Consider the following 24,392-nt stretch of genomic DNA (forward strand, 5'->3'; position numbering starts at 1 on the left):
AGAAGCTCAAATCAGGCCCAGTGTGACTCTCTTTTCCTGCTGCCTGACAATCCAGATGTAGAACTCCCAGCTACCTCTCTAGCACCATGTCTGCCTGCATGCTGCTCTGCTGAAAAATGAACTAAACCTTTGAACTTGTAAGCCAGCCCCAATTACATGCTTTCCTTTATAAGTGATGGCTTGCTCATGGTGTCTCTTCACAGCAATAGAACACAAACTAATACAGAAGTTGGTACCAGGGAGTAGGGTATTACTGTAGTAGGACAGGCCATGTTTTTGGTTTCAAGGAATATGGAACATTTTGGAAAAAAATGACAGTGGTGCTGAGGGTATTTGAACTGTGAAGACCTGGGTCAGGAGGTTTCAGAGAAGAATGTAAGTAAGACCATTCTTGTGATATTTTGGTGAAGAACGTGGCTGCTTTTTTCCCTTGTCTGAAAAGTCTGTCTGCGGCTAAATTAAAAGAGTTTTGGATTAATTGCATTTGCAGAAGAAATTTTAAAACAACCTATTGTTGACTGTGTTGTGTGGTTATTAGTGGCCGGTCTTATATAGAGAAATCTATAATGAGAAGGAGCGAGATGATACTTGGAAGACAATAGGAACACAAGAAAATATAAGCAGATTGTAGAAGAGCCTGATGCTAAGTGGAATAAAGGAAGTGGTGACCTCAGAGCAAGATCCCACCCAGCTAAATTTCCAACTTGTAAAAAAGAATTAAAGAGAAACTTAGAGCCAAGTGGGGTGGGGCACACCTATAATCCCAGAACTCAGGAAAGTAGAGGCTCACAGACCTCTGAGTTCCAGGTCTGAAGAGCAAGTTCCAGGATAGCCAAGCTTTGGCAGTGAAGGAAACCATGAAAAATAGAAAGTTGGTGAAAATGTATTTGAATGAAGGGACCATGTTCTATCCCTAGTGGTGTAGGAGGTTTTCTTGTCTATGTGTTGCTTTAATTGGTTAATGAATAAAGAACTGGCTTGGACTGTAGCATGGGAAAAAGAAGCGGGGGAGTCAAGAGAAGCAATAGAGCTAGAGCCGCTGCCAGAGTCAGACATGGTATAACTTTGCCGGTAAGCCACTGCCATATGGCGATACACAGATTAATAGAAATGGGTTAAATTAATATGTAAGAGCTAGCCAATAAGAAGCTAGAGCTAATGGGTGAAGCAGTGATTTAATTAATACAGTTTCTGTGGGATTATTTGGGGTCTAAGCTAGCCGGGCGGCCAGGAACCACCAAGCAGCAGCCTTCTTCTAACACCCTAGCAAGCTGCTGAGCTTCAGCCACATGGTTTTGGCTTTGGAGTTAAAAATCTAAGAAATTGGTTATGGAATCTCCCTCCATCACTGAGGAGAGCCTCTGAGGCCAGACTTATGTCAGGGGTGTCCCTGCATGAAAGCCCAGAGAAGCCATGTGTGAAACTGTGAAGATGAAGCCCAATTTGCCTGGGAGACCCCAAGATGCTGGAGATGGAGATGCTAGAGTCATGGGATACCTGCTGAAGAAAGCTGCTAACAGGAAGTGAACCTACCCAAGAGAGAGAAGTGTGTTGCAATCAACAAAGCTGAAAGGAGTTGGAGATCTGAAGAGTGCTTTGACATCAGACATGGAGATGCAGTTTGGAGTTTACCCATCTGGTTTTTGGTTTTGCTTTGGTCCAGTGTTTCCTCATTATGGTTCTTTCCCTCCCTTTTGGAATGTTAATGTATATCCTTTGCCATTATATGTTAGAAGTATGTGATCTGCTTTTTAATTTTGATTTTATAGAAAGTAATAGTAAAGAGATTTCCTTGAGTCTCAGAAACTTTGAACTATGGACTTTAAACATTGTTGAGACTTTGATAAACCATGGGGACCTTCGAAGTAGGACTGAATGCAGTTTTGCATTATAATACGTCTACAAGCCTATGAAGTACAGGGAGTGGAATATGGTGGTTTAAATGAAGATGGCCCCCAAAGGGAATGGCACTATCAGGAGGTGTGGTTTCGTTGGAGTAGGTGTGGCACTGTTGGAGGAATTGTGTCATTGGGGGTGAGCTTTGAGGTTTCAGAAGCTCAAGCCAGGACCAGTGTCACTTTTTCTTCCTGCTGCCTGCCAATCCAAATGTAGAACTCTCAGCTACTTCTCCAACACCATGTTTGCCTGCATGTCACTTATGCTTCCCACCATGATAATGTTGTTCCCAAATTGAGACCCCCAGAGAGATCACCACTGGAATCCAGTCAAGTCCAGAATGCAAAAGCAAGGTTTATTCGGTGTACATGCACATAGTTCAGCTAGCTTGGACTATATAGCAAATGAAAGGGGGTGAGAGGGTAGAAATAGGAAAGAAGAGGGGAGGAAGGGGAGAGAAGATGGAAGCAGAAAAGAGAGATTAATGTTTCAATGTCCTGAGTGGTAACATAGGTAATTCAGCTGACCTTTGTCATGGCTAATCTCTGTATCAATTTCTCACAGAACTTGTTGTGTTCTCTTTATTGGCATAATTTATTGTTCTTAATCTTGGGGTGATCTTTCCATTATTAATCTATTTCCCTATATTTTGTAATTCTTTACTTTGAACATCAGTGATACTTACATTATGTTAACTTTGCTTTCCGTATCAGTTATGCTGTTTAATTTTTTCCTGTTCTTTTCTACATTCACTATGATTGTCTCAATGATTTAATAATGTAACTTGTTCAGAAATGAAAATGAAGCACGGTAAAAATAGTATGTCTGGAGAGATGTCTTCGTGGTTAAGAAAGCTTATTGCCAAGTGAGTTCAGTCCCGGGTGTCAGTTGAGGCTTGGAAGGAAAGAACTGACTGCTCAACTTTTTCTTGGGCCTCACACACCTACTGTAGCACATACATTAAACCCCAAATAAAGTGTAATAAAAGACATAACAATAGGTCCTGAATGAGGACGTTAGGATTCTGACATGACCAAGTGCCAGGGTCCTACATTGGGGCAACATCTGTTGGTGCCCAACCTCGATGGGTTCATATGTTCCAGAGTAGGGGCGTGTGAAATAGTTAAGTAGAAAAAAACAGAGATACAAAATAAATATACAGAGACCCAGAGTTTCTGTCGGGAGGGCAACTCAGTGAATACTCGACCCCCCACCCCCCCCCATGCCTATTTCTCACGCTCTGACTTTTAGTCAAGTTTGACAGATCCACTGCTGGGGGCTCTGACAGCCAAGTCATTCCCTTGTTTGAAACTAAGGAAAATAATTACCTCTCCCTCTTTCCCATGGTGTTTTTATGACTGTGAAGATTCTGGCATAGAGTTCTTTGGGACAGATGTTAGTTGTCACTACTTACTGTAGTCTCCTCCACCCAGGAGAGGATGATGTTGAAGCTCATGGTCTAATACCTGTTATGTTATTTTTGTTATGTTGATTGTGTTATAATTGTCCTGAAAGCCACAGTACATGAACAATGACGCTTTTCTTATATTACAAAAGGGAACCGGGTTTCTACAGAAATAAAATATTTTAAGCCTTCTAGATTTTATCTTATAGAATCTAGGCTTTGTTTTCTGTCCTTTGTGTTCATTTCAAAGTTGAAATGCGATCTTAGCAACTAATGGCAGCATTAACTAGTGCTCTGTCTTTGGCCAATCTTGGTCAGATAGGCAAGGAGGAGTTAGTATAAAAATTCCGATTTCTCTGTCAAAGCCATTCCGGCCAAAGGAATTCTTGGGAAATAAGAAAGCTAACCATAGAAGGATGTAAATGTAGCCATTCTTGTCTGGATTTATTAACCTGATAGGGCCCCGTGCAGCAGTGAGCTATGAGGAGGTAGACTGGCTGGGTTTGGCCTTTAGCAGTATGGTTTTTTAGCATTGTCTCTGGACAGGATGTGTAATATCACTTAACTAGCATTTCAGCATCAGTGGAGTCTCACAAAATCTGGATTTCTGGCTGCGTTGGATAAACCAGATGATCTGCCAGCCCTAGGTTCCTTCACTGGGGTCAGCTGGAGCTAAGGAGGGTGCCCTTTCATATATGGTATGTGCTGGCCAAGGGCTCTCTCTTTACATGCCCAGGTTCACTCGTATGTATTGGCTGCATAGTTGCTGAAGGAACTGTGGTATATCCCCTGATGAGCATATGCATCTATCAGCATTTCTTTCTTCAATCAATTTTATTGAAAATCATTTTTTTCATACAATACATTCTGATCTTGGTTTCTCCTACCCCAGCTCCTCTCAGCTCCCCACTTTCCCACCCATCCAAAGCCACACCCTTTTTATATGAACAGGCATCTAAAATAATAAGAAACTAAGATAAAGTAAAATAAAGACAAACCAGAATAGGATAAAACAAACAGGTAAAAATGAGCCAAAGAAAAAGCACCAGAAACTAAGACACACATAGTCACTCACAGAAAACCCATAGCAATAAAATCAGAACCCATAGTATATAAGCAAAAGATCTGTCAGAACAAAAACAACAAAAAAAAAGCCCAATGCAAAGCATCATGAGACAAACAGAACAATTGCAAAAATACCTCTGAGTTTGTGCTGGCCATCTACCGCTGGGCATGGGGTCCCTTAGGTGTGGGTTGTGTATCCAGTGAGACTGCACTGGGGAGAACTAACCAGTCCTCAATTCAAGAGTCAACTGAGGCCCAGAGAAAAGGCATGACAGTGAGGACTAGTGCCCGTCCTTTTGTGCTCCTGTCCTTTAATATCTAGACCTCCTGTGTCCTGCCTCCTTTAATTACAACCTCAGACTCACTTAAAAAGATGGATGTAATTTTCATATAAATGTATGCAGACAGCCAATACCAGGCATTGATTTCTGTGTAAACAAAAAAGTCTAATAAAAGAAATAGTTGACTATCAAGTACTAATATTCATCTGAAATTTTGTGGAGGAAATGGGGAGATGCCTCTCAATGTGAGGACCAATTTTAGGTGCCCAGCACTCACACAAAAAGCTGGGCATCATTATGGGTCTCTGTTATTCTGGTGCTGAGGATCTGGAGAAAGGTGGATCACTGAAGTCTGATGACCAGCCAGTCCAGATGAACTAATGAGCTCTAGTATCAGTGAGAGACCCTGTCTCAAAAAGTAAGGTGGGCCAGTGTGGGTGTGCATGCCTTTAGTTCCAGTGCTCTGGAGGAAGAAGCAGGAAGATCTCTGAGTTTGAGGCCAGCCTGGTCTAAAAGGTGTGTTCCAGGCCATCCAGAACTACATAGTGAGGCTCTATCATAAAGAAATAAAAGAAAACAAAATAAAGGGGCTGGAAGATGGCCTAGTGGTTAAGAATACTTGTTCTTGCAGAGACCCCAGACTGGATTCCTAACTCACAAGCACCCATAACTTCAGTTCAGGGGGTCTGACATCTTCTTGACTCCTTGGGCACCAGGAACACGTGAGCAAAACACTCAGACACATAAAATAAACAAAAAGAAGGCTTTGTGCCACTGCAGAAGACTCCCAATGTCAGCCTCTGGCCTCCAAGTGCACACACACACACACATACACACACACACACACACACACACACACACACACACACTCTTCACATACATACCACACACACACATACACCAAAAGAAAGAGGAAAAACAGTTCATTTGCTGAGCCATTATAAGTTAATAACATAAATTTAAATTAATAGAAGATTTCTATTTTATTTATTATGGCTGATATTTAATTTTTTAAGAAAACTGCCTTTTCCCAGTTGGATGGGGTTCAGCAACAGTCACACTTATCTGGCCCAGAGTCTACCTTGCTCTGATAACTCTACTTTGAAAGTTAATTTCAGAAAATGTGATAGTAGAAGGACTGTGATTCTGGAAAATTGGGGAAAGTTACAGGAATAAGATTCATGTATTTCCGCTGCCCATCTCTGCTCAGCTGTTGGCTACTGGTGAATTCTGGGGGCGGGGGTCATTGAGTTCATTTGTGTGAGGAACTTGCCAGGCTCCAATGATCTTTCCAAATAGATGGCTCTGGTTAAACCTGGAGACCACGAAACCAAACCAAAAGTGAGGACTAGTGCCCAGCTCCTTTTCTCCGAAGAAAGGGACTTGGGAGGGAGTGAGAGAGTGTGGGGGAGTAATCAAAATGCACGATATATACATGGATTGCGTCATAGAAGAAACAATTAATTAAAAGGCTCTTTTGTTTTTGTTTGGTTGGTTGGTTTTTTTTTTTTTTTTTTTTTTTTTTTGGTTTTTGGAGACAGGGTTTCCCTGTAGTTTCTAGAGCCTGTCCTGGAACTAGCTCTTGTAGACCAGGCTGGCCTCGAACTCAGAGATCCGCCTGCCTCTGCCTCCCGAGTGCTGGGATTAAAGGCGTGCGCCACCACCGCCCAGCTTGGTTTTGTTTTTTGACACAGGGTTTCTCTGTAACTTTGGAGCCTGTCCTGCAACTGGCTCTTGTAGACCAGGCTGGCTTTGAACTCATAGATATCTACCTGCCTCTTCCTCTGCCTCCCGAGTTCTGGGATTTAAGGCATGCACCACCACTGCCTGGCTCTTCAAGGTTTGTTTCTAAGCATTTTTTAAAAAAAGGAACTAGGCCATACATTAAACATGGTCAAAGCTACAGTTTATCATAGCAAGTATTTTGAGTAGACTTTAATATCCATCATTAAGATGTGTAGTATTATCAACATGGCAAGGGAGGTGGGCATGCTGCTAACATAGCATAGACCAGCTTGATAAAAGGACAAATAGTGCGGGTTATTGTTTAATAAATACTCTTACAAAATAGTAGTGAACTTTTCAGTTTTGCGTAATTCGTCTCTAAACTCGAGTCTCTGAGCAAAGGAGAGTCTTTATGATAGGCATAAGAATTTCATTGTTTCTCTTAGGCATGGCTCACCTGGTGACTATGGCCTGGGGAACAGAGCCACACAGTGTGGTTTAGCCGTGCAAACCTTACCTGCCGGTGCTGTGTATGCATTGCCGTTCTCCCACAGCACGTCCTGTCTTTCTAAAGGCAGCAGCTACTTAGAAATCCTTACCTAACGACTGACTCTAGAAGAATAAGTATTACTTGTACACAACTCTTAATTATGTAAATGCCCTTGTCATTTAGAAACTAGGTCTACACAGTGTCAACATTTGAATTTCAGTAAAATGCCAGCTCTGTGAGGGAAGGAATTTGAATTATTGCATATATTGATTTGCTGGTTATTTGAGAGTTAATACCATGATGCATGTTTTCAACATATGCATCGCTCAAATACAACTGACATATTAAGGAAGAACTTGAGCATATGCAACCCTCCTGCTTTCTTCTGGATGATTTATTACACAAGAAAGTGTTGGTGAATGCATTAGACTGTGGCCAGGTGACCTCAGCTATGGAGGCATACACAAAACACCGACACACATGTCTCACATATAAACCAGCTACCCTGACTTCATCACACATTGCCCTCTGATGTCAGGTTTTGCTCTTCTTTCAAATGTATGACATTTCCTATATAAAAACGTGTTCATTCAGCATTCCAAACATGTTTAAACAGCGCCGCTGGAAAGCGCCAAATAGAGTTTGCTAATGGAAAGTCTTCATGTCAAAGAGTAGCTGGAGATAATGAAGCATCTCGAAGAGCCCAGGTGTATGTGGCATCACCTGGGGTGGGGGAGAGAATGACTGAATCAGAGCTGCCAAGAAAAAAGTCTGTGGCTGGAATAGAATGCAGGACAGAGAGGAGACTCAGGGAAATACAAGTGGAGAGAGTGTGGTGCACAGGGGTGAAGAGAAAGCGCTGGCTGCTTCCAAACACCTTCAAAGGAGGTCGGTGCATGCTGCGGGGGCTTCTCTGAGTATTTGCCATGGCTGCTTTGAGGTTGCCAAGTGCTTTTGGACTAAACCCAAAAAGCTCCCAGACACAGTCTAGAAGTCAGTTGAGGAAAGCTTCACATTAGGTTAAAAATGAGTTTCTGATAAGACAGGTGCCTAATCTAAATGTGAGCTTCCCTGGTCTACATTTTAAATCAAAAGAGATGCTTCCAGGACTCATGGGAGATGGAAGATGTATTCCTTCCATGCATTCTCCCATTGCAACCTGCCCCATGCATGCTACTTTCTGCCCCTCCGCGTATTTGGTTTTTACCATTTTTCTATTTGAGGTTAGGGGGCAGAGTGGTCTCACTACTGGGCAGTCTGCAGTCTTTTTAATGGCCAAAGCCATATTTGTGTATCTTAGTCATTTTACATATATAAAGTGGTGCTATTATTTTTTTTTAAATTCCTATCCTCTTACAAAGGTAACCACTGGTGAAGGTTTGAGGTATTACATCCCTTTCAGGTTCCCTCCGTATGGTTCAGGTTGCAATTTTGCATGGTGCAACGATTTTTGTAGGATCACATATGTTGTGTTGTAGCAGAATTGACTCTAGTTGGCTAAAAGTAGACTAGCAGTGACCTTCCATTAGATAAGGGTACTCATAGTATTTTCTAGACTAAAGGAGTCCAATTGTGACCAAGCGCAAAAATGACTTCACTGATCCAGGCGTGTAATGCATGTGTTCAGCTAGAAAAAGAAAAGATTATAGCCAACTAGTTTATCTTCTCAAATCCATTTTAAAAAGGATTCATTTGGTCTGTAGAGGTTACTGGGAGCAAGGAAGAGTGTATGTGTGTGTGTTTGTGTGTGTGTGTGTGTGTGAGAGAGAGGGAGAGAGAGAGAGAGAGAGAGAGAGAGAGAGAGAGAGAGAATACATTGTCTAATGGTCAGCTTTTCTCCCTTCTCTGGCAAAATAACTATGTGTTATAAGGGAAAAAGGCAAGGGTTCCCGTTTGCAGGATGTAGAAACCAAACACAAAGAGACAGCAGCTGTTCAGTTACGTGGCACAGCAAGGAAGAACTTCTTGTTGTTGTTGTTTTAGTTAATTATTGGATTGAGTAATTGAATTGTTGAGTTCACCCTCTCATCCTTTGTGGCTCAAAATCTGTGGTTTCATAACCAGACATTTAAAGTGTTCGAATCTAATCCTGAAGGGTGCAAACAGGATTTGTCCTAGCAAGTCCAAGTACTCAGATTCAGACCATCCAGGGAGCGCTGTGTCATGGCAAGGGAACAGACACTGGCAGCCACTTGCATAGGGTTGACTCTGGGCTCTATGGATTGTATATCCTGAGGTAACCTGTTCAAACTCCTCACCTCACAAGAAAACTACTTCAAAAAACTTTTAGAGATTAATTAATATACTATTTTAAGATCCTCAAGTTCCGAGTACACAGTAAGTGCTTAATAAATGAGACATGCTGTCAATAGCATATAAGGGCAAAGAAGGAGGCCCCTGGATCCTGCATTAACTTCTCACTGGTCATCTGTTTTCACAGTAACCTCTATTGTTTGGGGTCATACACATTGAAGAATTAGAGTAGCTTGTTGTGTGTTCTGATAGACCAGATTTTGAGTGCTGGTCTCTGGGTGTGTGTTGAACATCAAATAGTTTTGCCTTATCTATGAGGCTGAGTTTACAAAGGACTGACTGAGCTGACAGTCATTCAAGAATCCAAGTCTTGAATGGTATGTGCATATCACAAGATTGGTATACGTATACCATAATTCTTCCGGAAGTGCTTTGACAGTGCAGAGGCTTCCTGGTTCTGTGAAGAGTGCTCTGGGAGGCAACTTCTAGTGCCCTGCTTTAATTCCTGTCCTGACTTCCTTTGATGATGAACTGTGATGTGGAAGTATAAGCTGAATAAACCCCCTTTCTTCCATGTATACACACACACACACACACACACACACACACACACACACTTTTTTAAACACACACTTATTATTTTAGTTGCTGTAGGTCAGGAGTCCAGGATCCTCAGCCCACGGCCTCTCATTTGAAATGCAGTCTTACAAACGCTCAGATAATTAGAGGTATATGTCTCCCTGTGACTATAGGACTAAGGTCTTAATTACCTTATGCACTGTCTTGTTGATTCAGGTCTTTTATCTCATAGAGACCACTTATCTCATACAGATTCCTCAGGGTAGATTGCAACCTGGATGCTTGCCTTTCCCTGGTTTCCACAGGAGCATAGCTCTGACCCTCACCCCTCCTTAGTCCTCTAATTGAGTGCCACAGAACAGTCACAGAGAGACTGCTAGACCATCATTTCCCATAGAATGTTGTCTAATTAAGCAGACATCTATCTCATCCCACTCACCGCTTCTTCTCATCCTCCAAAAGTGGGAATTATATAGAGGGATTTATATAGAAGAGCTTCAAAGAGTACACACAGGGATGGGGAAGCTGAATACTGAGGATTCATATAGAGGAGCTTCATAGAGCACGCACAGGGATGGGGGTGCAGATACTGAGGATTTTTATAGAGGAGCTCCATAGAGCACACACAGGGATGGGGGTGCAGATACTGTGGACTTATTTAGTGGAGCTCCATAGAGCACACACAGGGAAGGTCAGATGCATCCTTGAGGTGTGTGATAAAATGTGAAGACAGTCATGCTCGGATAATCAGGGATGAATGCCAGCTGTGTTGTGGGGATCAGAGAAAGTGTGATGTTTTCAGGGATATTACACACTGCTTAGTAAGGAAGATAAAAGGTGCAGCCCAGCCTGCAGAGTGACAGGACAGGGTCTCCTCCATGCACGGTGCAGCCTGCAGAATGACGGGACAGGGTCTCCTCCATGCCCTAAGGGAGAGCTGTCACTGGTGTGAGCCCTCTCGAACCTGGAAGGGCATAGAGATGTCTGATTTCAGTATATTCATGCATTTGGTCAAGTATCATCAGGAGATGGAATGAAAAGGTTAAGTCAAGTATTATAATTACTTGGACAAGTGAAACTCTCCTAATGTAAAAGAAAAAATTATGTTTCCCTTGGTAGATGAGAGGCGCCTATAGCTTCAGTGTTGGCCATTCCTGTAAGCAGAAACCAGACGGTGACACCGATGCCTTGGCTAGCAAGTGATTGCCTGAGGCACATAAATATTGTAGCCAATATCGTTCACATTTTGTCAGCTCTCCCTTCATGATCTTGGATAATTCTTGCATACTTCTATGGTAATGCATTATACATATGCACTGTTCGCCAGCATCTTGCCAAGTCTCTCTACCCCCTCTTCTTACTTAAGAGACTCCCTACCAGCATTATTCAATAGAAACAGAATGCAAGCAACATCTTTTCACAAAGATTTTAGTATTTTTACTTTTACGTTCTTTGCCTGCATATGTCCATGGTCCATGAGTGTGCAGTCTGCACAGTGGTCAGAAGAGGGTGTCACATCCCCTCGAACTTTAGATAGTAGTGAACCATCATGTGGGTGCTGGCAACTGAGCATGGATTCTCTGGAAGAGCAGGCAGTGAGCTTAACAACTGAGTCTTGTCTACACCCTGCCCCTCCCAACACACACACATGATTTTTAGCTTTCCCAATGGCAACATTTATTTAAGAACAGGTGGCAATAACTTTAATGGTAGATTTTGTTTAACACACTATCTTTAAAGCACTCTCATTTTGAACTGTAATCAGTAAGAATTACGAGCAACACATTCTCACTTGTCTTGAACCATCGTGAATAATGTGTCTCCCTAGATGTGCTCCGCTTGTGTGGCTAACAGCTGCCCATTCCCAGCACAGTTCCCGAAGTCCTGACTCTGGTCAAGAACGTTTAGAGAATCCAGTTCCGACCACCCATATAGAGACCTGTGACTGTCTGTAACTCCAGTTCAGGGGATCTGAGGCCCTTTTCTGACCTCCATGGGTATCAGGCATCCACATAGTGCACAAATATACAAGCAAGCAATACAATCATACACATAAGATGAAAAATAAAAAAATTTTAAAAACCATAAAATAGCTACAACCTAGCAAGTGCCTGTCAATTTACTTACTACAAAATATCCACAAGTCTTAAGCTCTTTTAGAATGATCAGCGTGAGGGACAAAAACACCTCCTTTGCTAACAAAGAAGTCAAATGGAAACACTTGTGCTGGCTTTCCTTTACTATGACAGGTATAAGAGTGACCAACTTACAAAGAGGGGAGGTTCATTCACAACTTTGGAGAGTTCAGTCTGAGGTTGGCTTATCCTGTTTTTTAAAATTTATTTTTTGGTGGCTGGATATGGTAGCTCATACCTTTAATCCCAGCACTCAAGAGGCAGTGGCAGAAAGAGCTACATGAACTAGAGGCCAGGCTAGTCTACATAGTCAGGTCAGGTCCAGGCCAGCCAGAACTACAAAATGAGACCGTATCTTAAAAAAAAGATTTATTTTATTTATGTCTGTACTCATGTATCTCTGTGAATATATGAATGAACATATGTGTGTGTGTGTGTGAAAAGGGTACCAGTGAAGGCTGAAAAAGCTTGATCTGGAGTTATGGGCATTTGCATGCTACCCAATGTCTTAGTTAGGGTTCTTATTGCTGTGAAGAGATATCATGAACACAGCAACTCTTAGAAAGAAAACATTTAATTGGAATGGTTTACTTAAAATTTCAAAGGTTCAAGTCCATTGTCATCATGATGGGGAGCGCGTCAGCATGCAGACAGATGTGGTGCTAGCTACATTGTGACTTTCAGGCAACAGGAAGTTGACTGAAACACTAGAGGGTATCCTGAGCATAAGAATCCTCAAAGCCCACAGTGACACACATCCTCCAATAAAGCCATACCCACTCCAACAAAGCCACATCTCCTTAAAGTGCCATTCCCTATTAAATGATGGGGGCCAATTACATTCAAACTACCACATCCAATATAGGCTCCAGGATGCAAACCTTGGTCCTGTGGTGGTTTAGATGAGATGCCTCCCCCCCACGGGCTTTTATGTCTGAATACTTGATCTCAATTGGTGAAACTGTTTGGGAAGGATTAGGAAGTGTGGAGGAGGAGGTGTGTCACTCAGGGTAGGCTTTAAGGTTTCAATAGCCATCCATGTTCTCTCTCTCTGCTTCCTGGTGTAAGCTTTCAGCTGCTGTCCAGCACCATACCGGCCAGCTTGCTGCCCTTCTTACCTACCACCATGATAGGCATGGGCTCCAACCCTCTGGAAGCATGAACCCCAAAGTAAACATTTCCTTTCCTGAGTCGCCTTGGCCACGGTGTGCTATCGTAGCAATAGAAAAGTATGATATAGTCCTCATGACTGAGTAACAAGCACTCTTGCCTGTTGAATCATCCCCTCAGCCCCAGGCCTGTTGTTGTTGGGTCTGTGGTGAAGCAGCATTGTAGGAGGGATGTGCTGAAGCGAAGCTGCTCGCCTCCTCATAGCCAGACAGAAAGAAAAGGCAAGTGCTGGATGCCAGCATCCCCTTCAAGGGTATGCCCCATGGCTGCAAACTTCTCAGTTGTCCCACCTCTTGAGTTTCAGCCACCACCCTGGTAGCACCAAGCTGGGGACTTGGTCTTTGTGTGGACATCTCAGAACCAAATTGTAGCAGCAAAGGATAATGTGGGCCTTGACACTCCCTTTAAAATGCGAATTAAAATCCAAAACTTATTCTCTGCAGAGTGTTCTGGTTCCCTTCCTCCTCCTCTTAGATTAACCATAGTTCTTCACCTTAGTGGCCTATCAGAATCCCCAAGAAGATCATGAAAACACCCCTCAGCTGGAGTACGTGGCAGGCTTGTTAACAGTCTTTGAAGTTGGCACAAGCACAGACCTGGTGAGATCTTGAGTCAGCTCTGCAAGTCAGCACTATGTTTTGACCAGTGCTTGGAACAATCTCATCCCATATTATTCCGAGTCACTTGTTTCAGATTACAGGGACTCATAATGTGTTGCCCAATCCCTTGACTTATCCACTAGAAAACAAGGTTAAAAATCACACAATACTTTCAGGCACAGTGACACCAGGGCCCTGGTGAGTAGAAACATGCACTGGCTAGCCCAGTCAACAGCAGGTGAGCTATAGCTAGCACACCTCCCACAGAGACACAGCTGGGGACCCAGGAGGCAGCAGGGCAGGGCAGTAAGTCCTTCTGAAATGGCCAAGCTGATAAGCAAGTTGATAAGTCCAGATGAATAAGGGTAATTCAGATGTCAATCATCTAACATTAGGGTGCCTAAGAATCGCCTGGGAGCTTGCTAGAATGAGAGGGACAGAGTTGGCAGTTTGGCGGTCAAGGTGACTCTGTTGTGAGTGCTTTGGAGGACTTGCTGCCTCATGGGTTCCAAGTCTTTTCATTAACCGCTGCCCACTGTGAGCACAAGCCTCCTTGACTGAGGCTGAGAGCCTTAATCCATGATATAAACGTAATATTTAGAAGGCAGCTTGATAATATGTCCATTTAGCAAAACAACAGTAGTAGGTTTCGTCTAGGCTTGTGTGTTTGCAGAAGCCAGGAAGCTAGAAGGGGCAGGGCTTGGTGTGGGGGACAGCAGAACACATGCAACGTGAAGGTGGATGAGAGGAGCACAAATGGCGGAAAGGTGAGAGAGGGTGTGGGGTAGGTCAGCCAAAACTAACACATGAAAAAGAAATACGGAAACCTAGTACTTTGTAGGCTAATTAAGATATGTAGTTTAAGAAAAACCAGGGCTAGAGAAAAGACTCAGTGGATTTAGTTTGAATCCCCAAAGCTCATAAAAGCCAGATGCATCTGTGTGTATCTGTAAACACAGGACTCCTACAGTGGAGTGGGAGGCAGAGACAGAATTCCCAGGAGCTCACAGGCCAGCCAGCCTTGTGTATGCTACAGAGAACAACAATGGGACTCTGTTTCAAAAAAGGAAGGGGAGCACCAAGCCCTGAGGTCATCTTCTGACTTCCACATCTGTGCAGTGGTACACACACACACACACACACACACACACACACACACAGTTTGAACAGAAGTACCCTGCATGGGTGGATAATGCCATTTCTGTAGCTAAATGTTGTTAAAGGAATATCCTACAGCTAGACATGACAAATCTTTCTGAATTGTTGACCAGGGGAAACCCCAAAACCCCCAAAGCAATGCAGAATATTACCATTGCTGTGAGTTATGTCCCAGACCTGGATAACAAGACTCTGCTGCTGAAGATGCCATACACTTTGGTTTTAGAACATAGACAAAGTTAGCTGAAACTGAGCTAGAAGCTTCTTCCTTGCTGGCTAGCTTTCACGGCACTGGAAGGGACCACGGAAGGTGCAGGCTGCTGGGGTAGAAGAGTCATCAGTTGTCTCATACAGCTGTCAATGCTGCAAGGCACAATACTGACCTGCCAAGCAAAGCGTGCCCACTGGTGCAATAGTGGCATTGCAGCTGTGGGAGCAACCAACTGCTTTCTGGTTAGATTTGAGGTCTGTTTAACAGGAAAGAATTCATGCCTTGTACTAGAAACCTGGTCAAAAGCCCATGGATGGGGAGGTCATAAATATACCCGGGACGGGGGAGGGCTACTACTGCTTATTTACTTACTATTTACTTTTTAGACCAAGTCCCACTGTGTAGCCTAGGTTGGCCTCTAATTCATCATCCTGCCTGTTGGGATTTCTGGAGTTGCCACCTTACCAAAGTTTCTGGTGCTACTTAAAGTAGAAAGAATAGGTGGTGCTTCCCCTGCTTGGTGGTGACTCAATGTCCTAGGTTCACATTGAGAACAGAGGGCAGAGTGAGAGCAGTGGCTTCTAAGTCTTGGTGACGTGCAGCAGCAGCAGTCTGGTGTGGTAAGGAAGGTATGTAACGTTTGAGCTATTTGACCTTGAACAACTTATGTATCTTCTCTGAATTTCAAAATTCTCATCAGTAAAATTGAGATAAAATTACCTGTCTCACAGGGTTGTTCTGAGAGAGTTTTTAAAATCTGCCCGGCACATAGGTACTTAGTAAATGTACCATCTTGAGGATAAGTAGAAAAAAAAGACAGCTAAAGAAACTGAGAACTTGACATATGGAACACATACTGAAGTTGGGATCTGATTTTAATTAATGAGTAGAATATTGGAATTTTGAACTTGTGGGTTGCTTGGCAATCCACACTAACTCAGTAGCACTGGTACCAGGCTAGTTGTTATGTTAATCATAGCAGTAACGAAATGTTCTTAAGAAGCTCAAGATTGTTGGCCAAGGATTCCCTGTGAATTTAGTGTTGGTCCAGATGTTTGGGGTGGGGAGAGATTCCCCAACTCATCAGTATGTTTGTGCTGAAGTGTCTCTGAGGTTGGGCTCTACCCTGTGCCCCTAGGGCAAACAGAAGGTATTTCAATATCCCACTTTAGGACTGGAATATCCCAGCATATTCAACCAACACCCACTGAATGCCAGGGGTCAAGCACACAGTAACATCTGTCTCTGCCCCGGATTCTAGGGGGTCAGGCACACAGTAACATCTGTCTCTGGCCCTGATGCCAGAGATCAGGCACACAGTAACATCTGTCTCTGGCCCTGCTGCCCTTTAGAATTTCAGATCCTAGGGGAAGAATCAGTCAACATTAAATAATACAGCAAATGGTTTCGTGACTGACTGTGTCTCCAGAAGCAGACTTATGAATTGAGCAGTATAAGCAGATATAACAGGTCTCAAACATCCATTGAGAGGTGCTTTAGTTTCCTGGCAAACCTGTTCCCCACACTCTAACACATTGGAGAATCCATGCTACAGGATGTAACTAACTTCCCTTTCACCTGCAGCCAGGGACTTCACCAGGCTGTGCTCAGCTCCCCAGGGACTTCACCAGACTGTGCCCAGCTTCCCAGGGACTTCATCAGGCTGTGCCCAGCTCCCAAGGGACTTCACCAGGCTATGCGCAGCTCCCCAGAGTTTTCCAGGCTGTACCCAGCTCCCCAGAGTTTTATCAGGCTGTACCCAGCTCCCCAGAGATTTCACCAGGCTGTACCCAGCTCCCCAGGGACTTCACCAAGCTGTGCCCAGCTCACCAAAGATTTTGCCAGGCTGTGCCAAGCTCCCCAGAGATTTCACCAGGCTGTGCCCAGCTTCCCATGCTTGGCATGATGGTTTAGATTCTGTGTCCCTCAGGCAGTGAGATAATAAATGGGAATGCTCTAAGCAGCTATGTGCAGTTCTGGGCTAATCTTCATTAGTGTGCCACCAGAATTATCCTGCCTGCCACTGAGGATGCTCTTATCATCTTATGCATCTTATTCCTTTATACTTCACAGTTCTAAAGATTCAGGAGAAAAACTGGATAAACCTGGAAGTACTTAGTTAGTTTGCTAGACTTTGTCTCCACCATTTGTAGCATAGTGAGCAAGACAAGTTCCTTGTACTTGGGCGTCTCTGCAGTTATTTACACACAACATGGCAAGGCCGGAGGGTCTGTGAGTCAGGCAGTTGGCAGATGAATCATGTTCGGCCACCAGAGCGATGGTGACACATGGCAGAGGCCCTTTCCTGCCCATCACCTGCTCCTGTCAGTTCTTCCTCTTCTAATAAAGTACATCTGTTGTGGTGACTGGATAAAAACACACCAGGGTGGGTGTGGAGTAATTCAATCAGGGCAAGTCAAAATGCTTCAGCGGTCCTGTGTCCAGGACGGAGAGAAGTCCTGGTAGGAACTCTAGTGCGACAGAAGTAGGCCGGAAGCACAGCTCCTCCTAGAACCGTGCTGGATCAACTTCTGGAACATAGAGACCCGGACATATCCTCCAAGGCAAGCATCTTTAGGGGGGAGACTCCCCTGTGCTCCCTTCTGAATCACCATAAGCGTTTCACATGGCCTTTCCCTTACCAGGATCATCTTAACATTTTGCTGAGGATTATAAATTTTTAAGAAAGTTCAAACCACAGTTCAGAGACCCTTCTAGCAATTCTTTTCATATTGGCTTTCGTGGCTGGGTTGGGTTGAGAATCCCGGTTTTAAAAGTAGAACAGAAGGAGTGACATTTGCAGGCTGGTATTTGCAGTTCTCACTCATCTTTGCATTTTAAAAGCTGTTCCTTGTTGTGACAGCCCGAGTAGTAGAGAATTGCGTGCATTGCTTTTCCAAGAGCAGAAGCTGAGCATGCTCAGAATGCCGGTCGGCTTGCATCGTGGGTCTCACAGATTGACAAGTTCTGTGAGATGCTTGAAATGCCTTTTGAAACAAGAGAAAATCCCAATGGCACTCTAAGGTGTGTATCTACTAAGCCTTTTGTCCGTTCTTGCCTCCCCCTTTCCTCTTTCTCACCTCCCTTCTTTCTGATTCGCCTGACGGGGCTCTCCTTAGTTGAGAAAAGAGCACCAACAACAGTGGCCCCTGAAGTTCAGCTTCTGGTTCCGTGAGTGCTGACCTGTGCCTTCCCACTCAGTAAGGCATGTTCCGTTCTGTGTGTGGAGTTATCTTTCCTCCGAGACACGGCTGTGATACTTTAACAGGTGTCCTGGAAGTACATACAGCATCCAGGTTTAGTGTCCTTTACGACTCAACTTAGAGGACTCTTCCCAGTGAAGCCGTCAGCGGCGAGGAGGTGGTGGGGTTAAAGATCCCGGGACCTCCATCAACATGCCCAGTTCTCTCCAGACCCAGGGCCCATGTTAGCATTTTTACAACGTGGCTGAAAGAGTAGAGAATACAGGAGCAGAGGTACACAGTCAACAATATCATCTGGTAAATGTTTAAGTAACAGGAATTAATAAGTATTCATATGGAATCTTACTAAACATTTCACAAACTATTATGCATTCTTAAAGATCTGTCGTTTCCTATGTTTCCTGATTTGTTTGGGGCCTTTTTTTTGGTTTTTCAAGACAGGGTTTCTCTGTAGCTTTGGAGCCTGTCCTCAAACTCACAGAGAAACACCTGTCTCTGCCTCCCAAGTTCTGGGATTAGAGACGTGCGCCATGTCACCAGTGCCATTTGGGGCCCTAATAAGGTCAGGTTTAAACCATCGTCCATGGAAGACCGTGTGACTGGATCCAGCACAGGGACACTGTGCTGAAGTCCTGCTCTGCTATGACCATTGTGTACCCTGGATGTAACCCTGGCTCCCCTGAGCCCCAAATTTTTCATCTATAAAGTGTAAATACTGTAGCATCCAGACCATCTCCCTCAAGAGAGGAGGAACTTGGAAGGTCTACGGGTTCATCATAATTACATGGAAAGCTTGTTCAAAATACACATCCTGGGGAAGTGCCTTCAGTGATCCTTATTTAATATCTGAAATGCATTATATTTAATATGGGGGAAGTCTGTGATGCTCCATTTTCAGTCACTGTGTCGTGTGATTCTGAGTTACTCTGGACCACTGCTATAGAGACGAGCTGACTATAGAGCATTTAGTCACCTAGCATCCTAGTTTGCTGTCTGTTGCTGTGACTGAAACTTTACTTGGGGAGGAAAGGGTTCATTGCACCTTACAGTTAGTGTCCCTCATGGAGGGAAGTCAGGGCTGGAGCTCAATGCAGGAACTGAGAGCCAAGAGCTGAAGGAGACCATGGAGGGCGTGGTACTGACTTGCTCCCCATGCCTTACTGACTTAGCTTTCTCATATAACTCCCAACCACCTGCCCAGGGCTGGCACCATCCATGGTGGCCTGGACCCATCCACATCAATCACTAACCAAGAAAATGCCTCACAGATTTGCCTTCCAGCATTTGATGGAGGCAATTACTCAATTAAGGTTCCTTCTCAGGTGACTCTAGTTTGCAAAAATGAAACCTGCACACTCTGATGAAGAAGAAATAGCTAGCCGGGGCTGGAGAGATGGCTCAATGGTTAAGAGCACTGTCTGCTATTCCAGAGGATCTGGGTTCAACTCCCAGTACCACATGGCCGCTCACAACTGTCTGCAACTCCAGTTACATGGGATCCAACACCCTTACGCAGATATTAATACAGGCAAAACACCAATGCACATAAAAGAAAAATACATTAACAAAAAAGAAATAGCTAGCCAATCGTAGTAAATATGCTTTTATTAGAAATTTAATTAATATCTGTGCCTAAAACATCCTGATTTCCTAACAATAGGAAGTCAATTTGCATAAGTAATGCTGTTGATTCATTAAGTAAAGCACCATCCATTCTATTTGCTCAATTAGATCATCTTCTGTCCCTTTTCTCTTACACAGGAAATAGCGAAATCTTTGAGGACTTGGTCTAAATCAGGAGCCCAGATGAGCTTCAGGAAACTGGTGCCGAATCCGTAGATTTTCGGCTCTGTGTCCACTAAACCCCGCGTCATGCCAGCTTCAGCAGTCCTACTCTGTGAGGAGTAAGCAGCATTCGGTAATGGGAAAGCAAAGGACTCCCTGCTGGCTTCAGTGTCATCTAAAGTGAACTGACAAGGGAGGCAGAGAGTACAGCCATGGATAAGAATTCAAGTTTGTGGAAGAGCCTGGTGGCTGAGCACCCAGTCTGCACGGCCTGGAAGCAAGAGGCCGAAGGCGCCATTTACCACCTCGCCAGTATCTTGTTTGTAGTAGGTTTCATGGGCGGCAGTGGGTTCTTCGGGCTCCTTTATGTCTTCAGTCTGCTGGGGCTGGGTTTCCTGTGTTCCGCGGTCTGGGCGTGGGTAGACGTCTGCGCTGCTGACATATTTTCCTGGAATTTTGTGCTGTTTGTGATCTGCTTCATGCAGTTTGTTCACATTGCATATCAAGTTCACAGCATAACGTTTGCCCGAGAATTCCAGGTGCTGTACAGCTCGCTTTTCAAGCCCCTCGGGATCCCTTTGCCCGTCTTCAGAACGATTGCTCTCAGCTCTGAAGTGGTTTCTCTGGAAAAGGAACACTGTTATGCCATGCAAGGGAAGACGTCTATTGATAGACTCTCCATGCTTGTCTCCGGAAGGTTTGTACCCTCCATAGTCCGTCCTTCCCTATAGCAGTTGTCTGTGTTTCTTTGCTCTGTATTTTTCCATCTTGGGGCGGGATAGTCCTGGGTGTCATTCAGCACTCTGAGACTTGAAGAAATCTTTGAGACATGAATTATAGGCGTGGGTATTTAGAGGACATTGTTTACTTGGGTCAGGAGATAATCTAGTCTTTCATCTTAGAAATAAAGCTCACAAGCCATGAAACCAATGCATGAGTTTAGCCCTGGAGCTAAACTCATTGTAGCTAGTCACAATGTCAAGAAGGACAAAGCAGCTTGAACGGATAGACCCTTCACTGGGACACGAGCATTTTGTATAGACTCTTCTGGCATTCTTCTGCATAACTGGTAACTCTTGATTTTATATTACCAAATTTATTTAGTAATTTCTAACATCTGCCCCCTTGTGTGAAGTGGGAGCGATGACTTCAACAGTGTGAATGTATAAACACTAACCTTGGAAAAGTCTGAGGAGGCAAACAATAATATGTTTTCATGTAAACAAATTAAACCTTGACTCACAGAGGTGCTTGTAGCACATCTCCACTATGCTCTTAACCCCCCCCCCCCTCCACATAATCAGAAAATCTGACCGAGTACATGCAAGTCTTGTGCCAAAGCACAATATCCACAGGGACTGAACGCATCTGCGTGTGCCCTGATGATGTTTTGGTGAATTTCCCTTATGACGATTCCAGATGCTAAGCAAGGAGCATCAGTGCCCAGATGTTCTAGGGTACCAAGGTAGTATCTGCGTTCAATATCTGGTTCTTTCAAATTCACCAGGGAAGACTTCACCAGAGGCTGGAAGGACATTCCCCCCACACTACACGGCCAAGTGTGTGCACACTTTCTTCTCCCCTCAAGAGAGATGTTCTTGTGTCTTGCTAGGATCAGAGTGACGGTTGATGGCGAATTTCTGCACCACATCTTCCCCTTTCAGTTCCTGGATTCTCCAGAGTGGGATTCTCTAAGACCCACAGAGGAAGGCATTTTTCAGGTGAGGGCTGAAGAGGCTCCATGGTTAACACCCCAATCTTCTGAACTAATTAATCTTAGTTTTAAAGCAAGCATGCATATACATAAAACAACATATAACACAGCCTTGATTTATATTGACCTTGGGGATACAGTTTGCCTCATGCAGCCTTCCCAATTCTGAGTCTACTGACTGATGTTGCAGTCACAAAGAGAATGGGGGTAGCTGTGGCAGGAAGGAGTCTGATGGCTGCAGTCTAGATGTCCTGTGTTGAACCTCACATCTGGGGATTAACGTGTGATAACCGAGATCTGACTTTCAACACTGTTGGTGGGTATGATAGTTTAGAATATGCCAAGAGGAGAAACTGCACTTACTACAAAATAAGTGGCTTTTGAAAATTTAAAAAATGCTGATGAGCTTCAGTTATTTCTAAACTTGCTGTCACTTCTGGCTGCCATGTATTGGTAGACTTAGACAATCATTTCAGTTTGTTCCATTTATGATGCTATACTGTTTCCTATAAACATGTTCATGCAAATTCAAATTCATGTAAATATGCAAAAGTGGTATTAGTATTCCATATTGTACCAGAAAAAGGTTGTTAGTGTTAAAAGTCCACAATTTTCATATTTAGGTATCTTTCTCTGATATTAGCCAGCCTTATGCTTTCATTTTCATATCAAATAGCTCTGCAAAATGCAAGACACAATCAAGAGGAGCACTGTGCAAGCATTGTGATTAGATAAGACGTAAATCATGTAGTTTAATTTATTTTAATATTTGATATCTTAAGTTTTTGTAATATTTTTTTAACCTAAGAGGATAGTAAGAAATTCAAATAAAATTTGAGGCAGAAGAACTTGGTTGAAGGAGCTGGAGAGACAGCTCAGTGGTTAAGAGCACTGGCTGCTTTTGCAGAGACACGGGTTCAGTCCCCAGCACCCACATAGCAGCTCATACCATCTGTAACTCCAGTTCCAGGGGATCTGATACCCTGTCCTGGCCCCTTTGGGCACTGCACACATGTGGTATACATACATACATGGAGGCCAAACACCCATACACATAAAAATAAAGCTTTAATAACGGTGCTTGAATCTCTCTTTCTGGTTTATGTGTCTTCGTGTTTTTAGGTAACCCTCACAGCAGACACTGACTGTCGGTATGTGTCTTGGAGGAGAAAGAAACTATACCTGCTCTTCGCTCAGCACCGCTACATCTCCCGCCTGTTTTCTGTGTTGATTGGCAGCGACATTGCGGATAAACTCTATGCCTTGAATGACAGGGTATACACTGGGAGAAAACATCACTATGATATTCGGTTACCCAACTACTATCAAATGTCAAGTCCAGACTTGTCCAGATCACCCCTAACGGAACAGTTCCGCAATTCCAGACAACACTGTAACAAATGACATCAAAACCTGAAGCTGTGTGATTACTATGAAAAAGACTTCATCATTCCCCAGCCTAGTTAGCACACTGATATTTTTATAACTTAAATTCAGAGTCTAGATGCCATTGACAGCTGTTTGATTCGATGTCACTTCTGCACTGCAAATAAAATTTACAAATTTTCTTGTATTCCTTGTTGTTATAATGAGATAGGAAGATGAATAATGACGGGCAGTTTGCCCTTTTTTCCGCCTCAGAACTGGGAGAATGCAATCTCACGTTCTCCAATATTTTCTCAAACATGCCGTCTTGTACTGCTGGCCCAGGAGAAGCACTTAGCAAATGTTCTCAGCAGGAGAGCAGGTTGCCACTGTCCACAGACTCACTTCGAGAATCTGCTTTTTTTTGCAAGAATCTCTGACAAATGTAAGGTCCATTGTCGGTGTGGGAAGCAGTTCCTTCTTTTCCATGTGAAGTTCTCTGACGTGACTAAAAAGCAGAATAAATGTAAGAAAGGACAACGCGCCGATTTGAAGACTGCTTTCTTGCTCCAAACAAGTCCTGAGCTTATGCTCTACAGTGACCATCACAGGAGACGACTCACAGAAAGCAAAACTGCATGACAGCACCTGAGTGGAAGGAACAGCCACAAACAGTAAGAATGCACAACTTTCGAGGTCCCTGCGCTCAGCTGCAGAAGCAGCTGTTTGACCAGGGGTGGGGGTGGGAATTCCACAGTGAATTCCCAGCCATGGAAGAAGAGATCCTTAGGTGCAGACCTGATCCCTGTCGTTAGAAAGCTGACTTTCTGAAGCTCGTATGCAGTAGCCCTCCATAGAAAGAGCCCTTACAGATTTGACAAATAGACCTTATGCCCTGTTTGTGGCTCTGGGTTATAAGCTGGGCCCTGATGATAGCTTTATCTAGTGATAGCGGAGATTCATCCCTCACAGAGCTTACATCCTGGGGGCAGGAAAGAAGATAAACCAGAAAAGCTTCTGAATACAGAGTGATGGGTCCAAGGAGAAAGAAAAGGCAAAGCAGGCAGATGGGGGAGGGTGGCAGTGTGATTAGGGTGATGGGGGAAGGTCTCCGCCACAAGAGGCCATGCTTAGTTACCAAAGACATGGAGGAGAGAACCTTCTATGCACATGCTAGGGAAGGGCCGTCTGAGTAGGGGGTAACACATGCAGGGTCTTGGGCAGAGCACAGCAGGCCAGCTCAGGGCTAGTGGGAAAGCCAGTGTGGCTGGAGCAGAGTGAGCACAAAGACAAAGGTAGCTAACTGTGGGAAGGTTGGGTGGGGCCAGTCATAGGAACTTGGACTTGTGTTCAGCAGC

The 24,392-nt window shown here is 44.0% G+C and overlaps 1 protein-coding gene across 1 annotated transcript; it reads left to right on the plus strand.

The window, feature by feature from the left end:
- Positions 1-20,167: 20,167 nt before the first annotated feature.
- Positions 20,168-23,073, plus strand: Popdc3 (popeye domain containing 3). Its single transcript, XM_038341077.1, has 3 exons — positions 20,168-20,652; positions 21,568-21,676; positions 22,792-23,073. The coding sequence occupies exons 1-3, from the start codon at positions 20,168-20,170 to the stop codon at positions 23,071-23,073; spliced, it is 876 nt and encodes a 291-aa protein (XP_038197005.1).
- Positions 23,074-24,392: the final 1,319 nt, after the last annotated feature.

This window comes from Arvicola amphibius, chromosome 8 (assembly GCF_903992535.2).
Source record: "Arvicola amphibius chromosome 8, mArvAmp1.2, whole genome shotgun sequence".
Classification (NCBI taxonomy): Eukaryota; Metazoa; Chordata; class Mammalia; order Rodentia; family Cricetidae; genus Arvicola; species Arvicola amphibius.

Excerpts from the sequence above, each read along its gene's own strand:
- Popdc3 (XM_038341077.1), top strand. The coding sequence starts at position 20,168 with ATGGATAAGAATTCAAGTTTGTGGAAGAGCCTGGTGGCTGAGCACCCA. Across the intron at positions 20,653-21,567 it reads TCCATGCTTGTCTCCGGAAG|GATCAGAGTGACGGTTGATG; the intron begins GTTTGTACCCTC and ends GTGTCTTGCTAG. Across the intron at positions 21,677-22,791 it reads CAGAGGAAGGCATTTTTCAG|GTAACCCTCACAGCAGACAC; the intron begins GTGAGGGCTGAA and ends TCGTGTTTTTAG.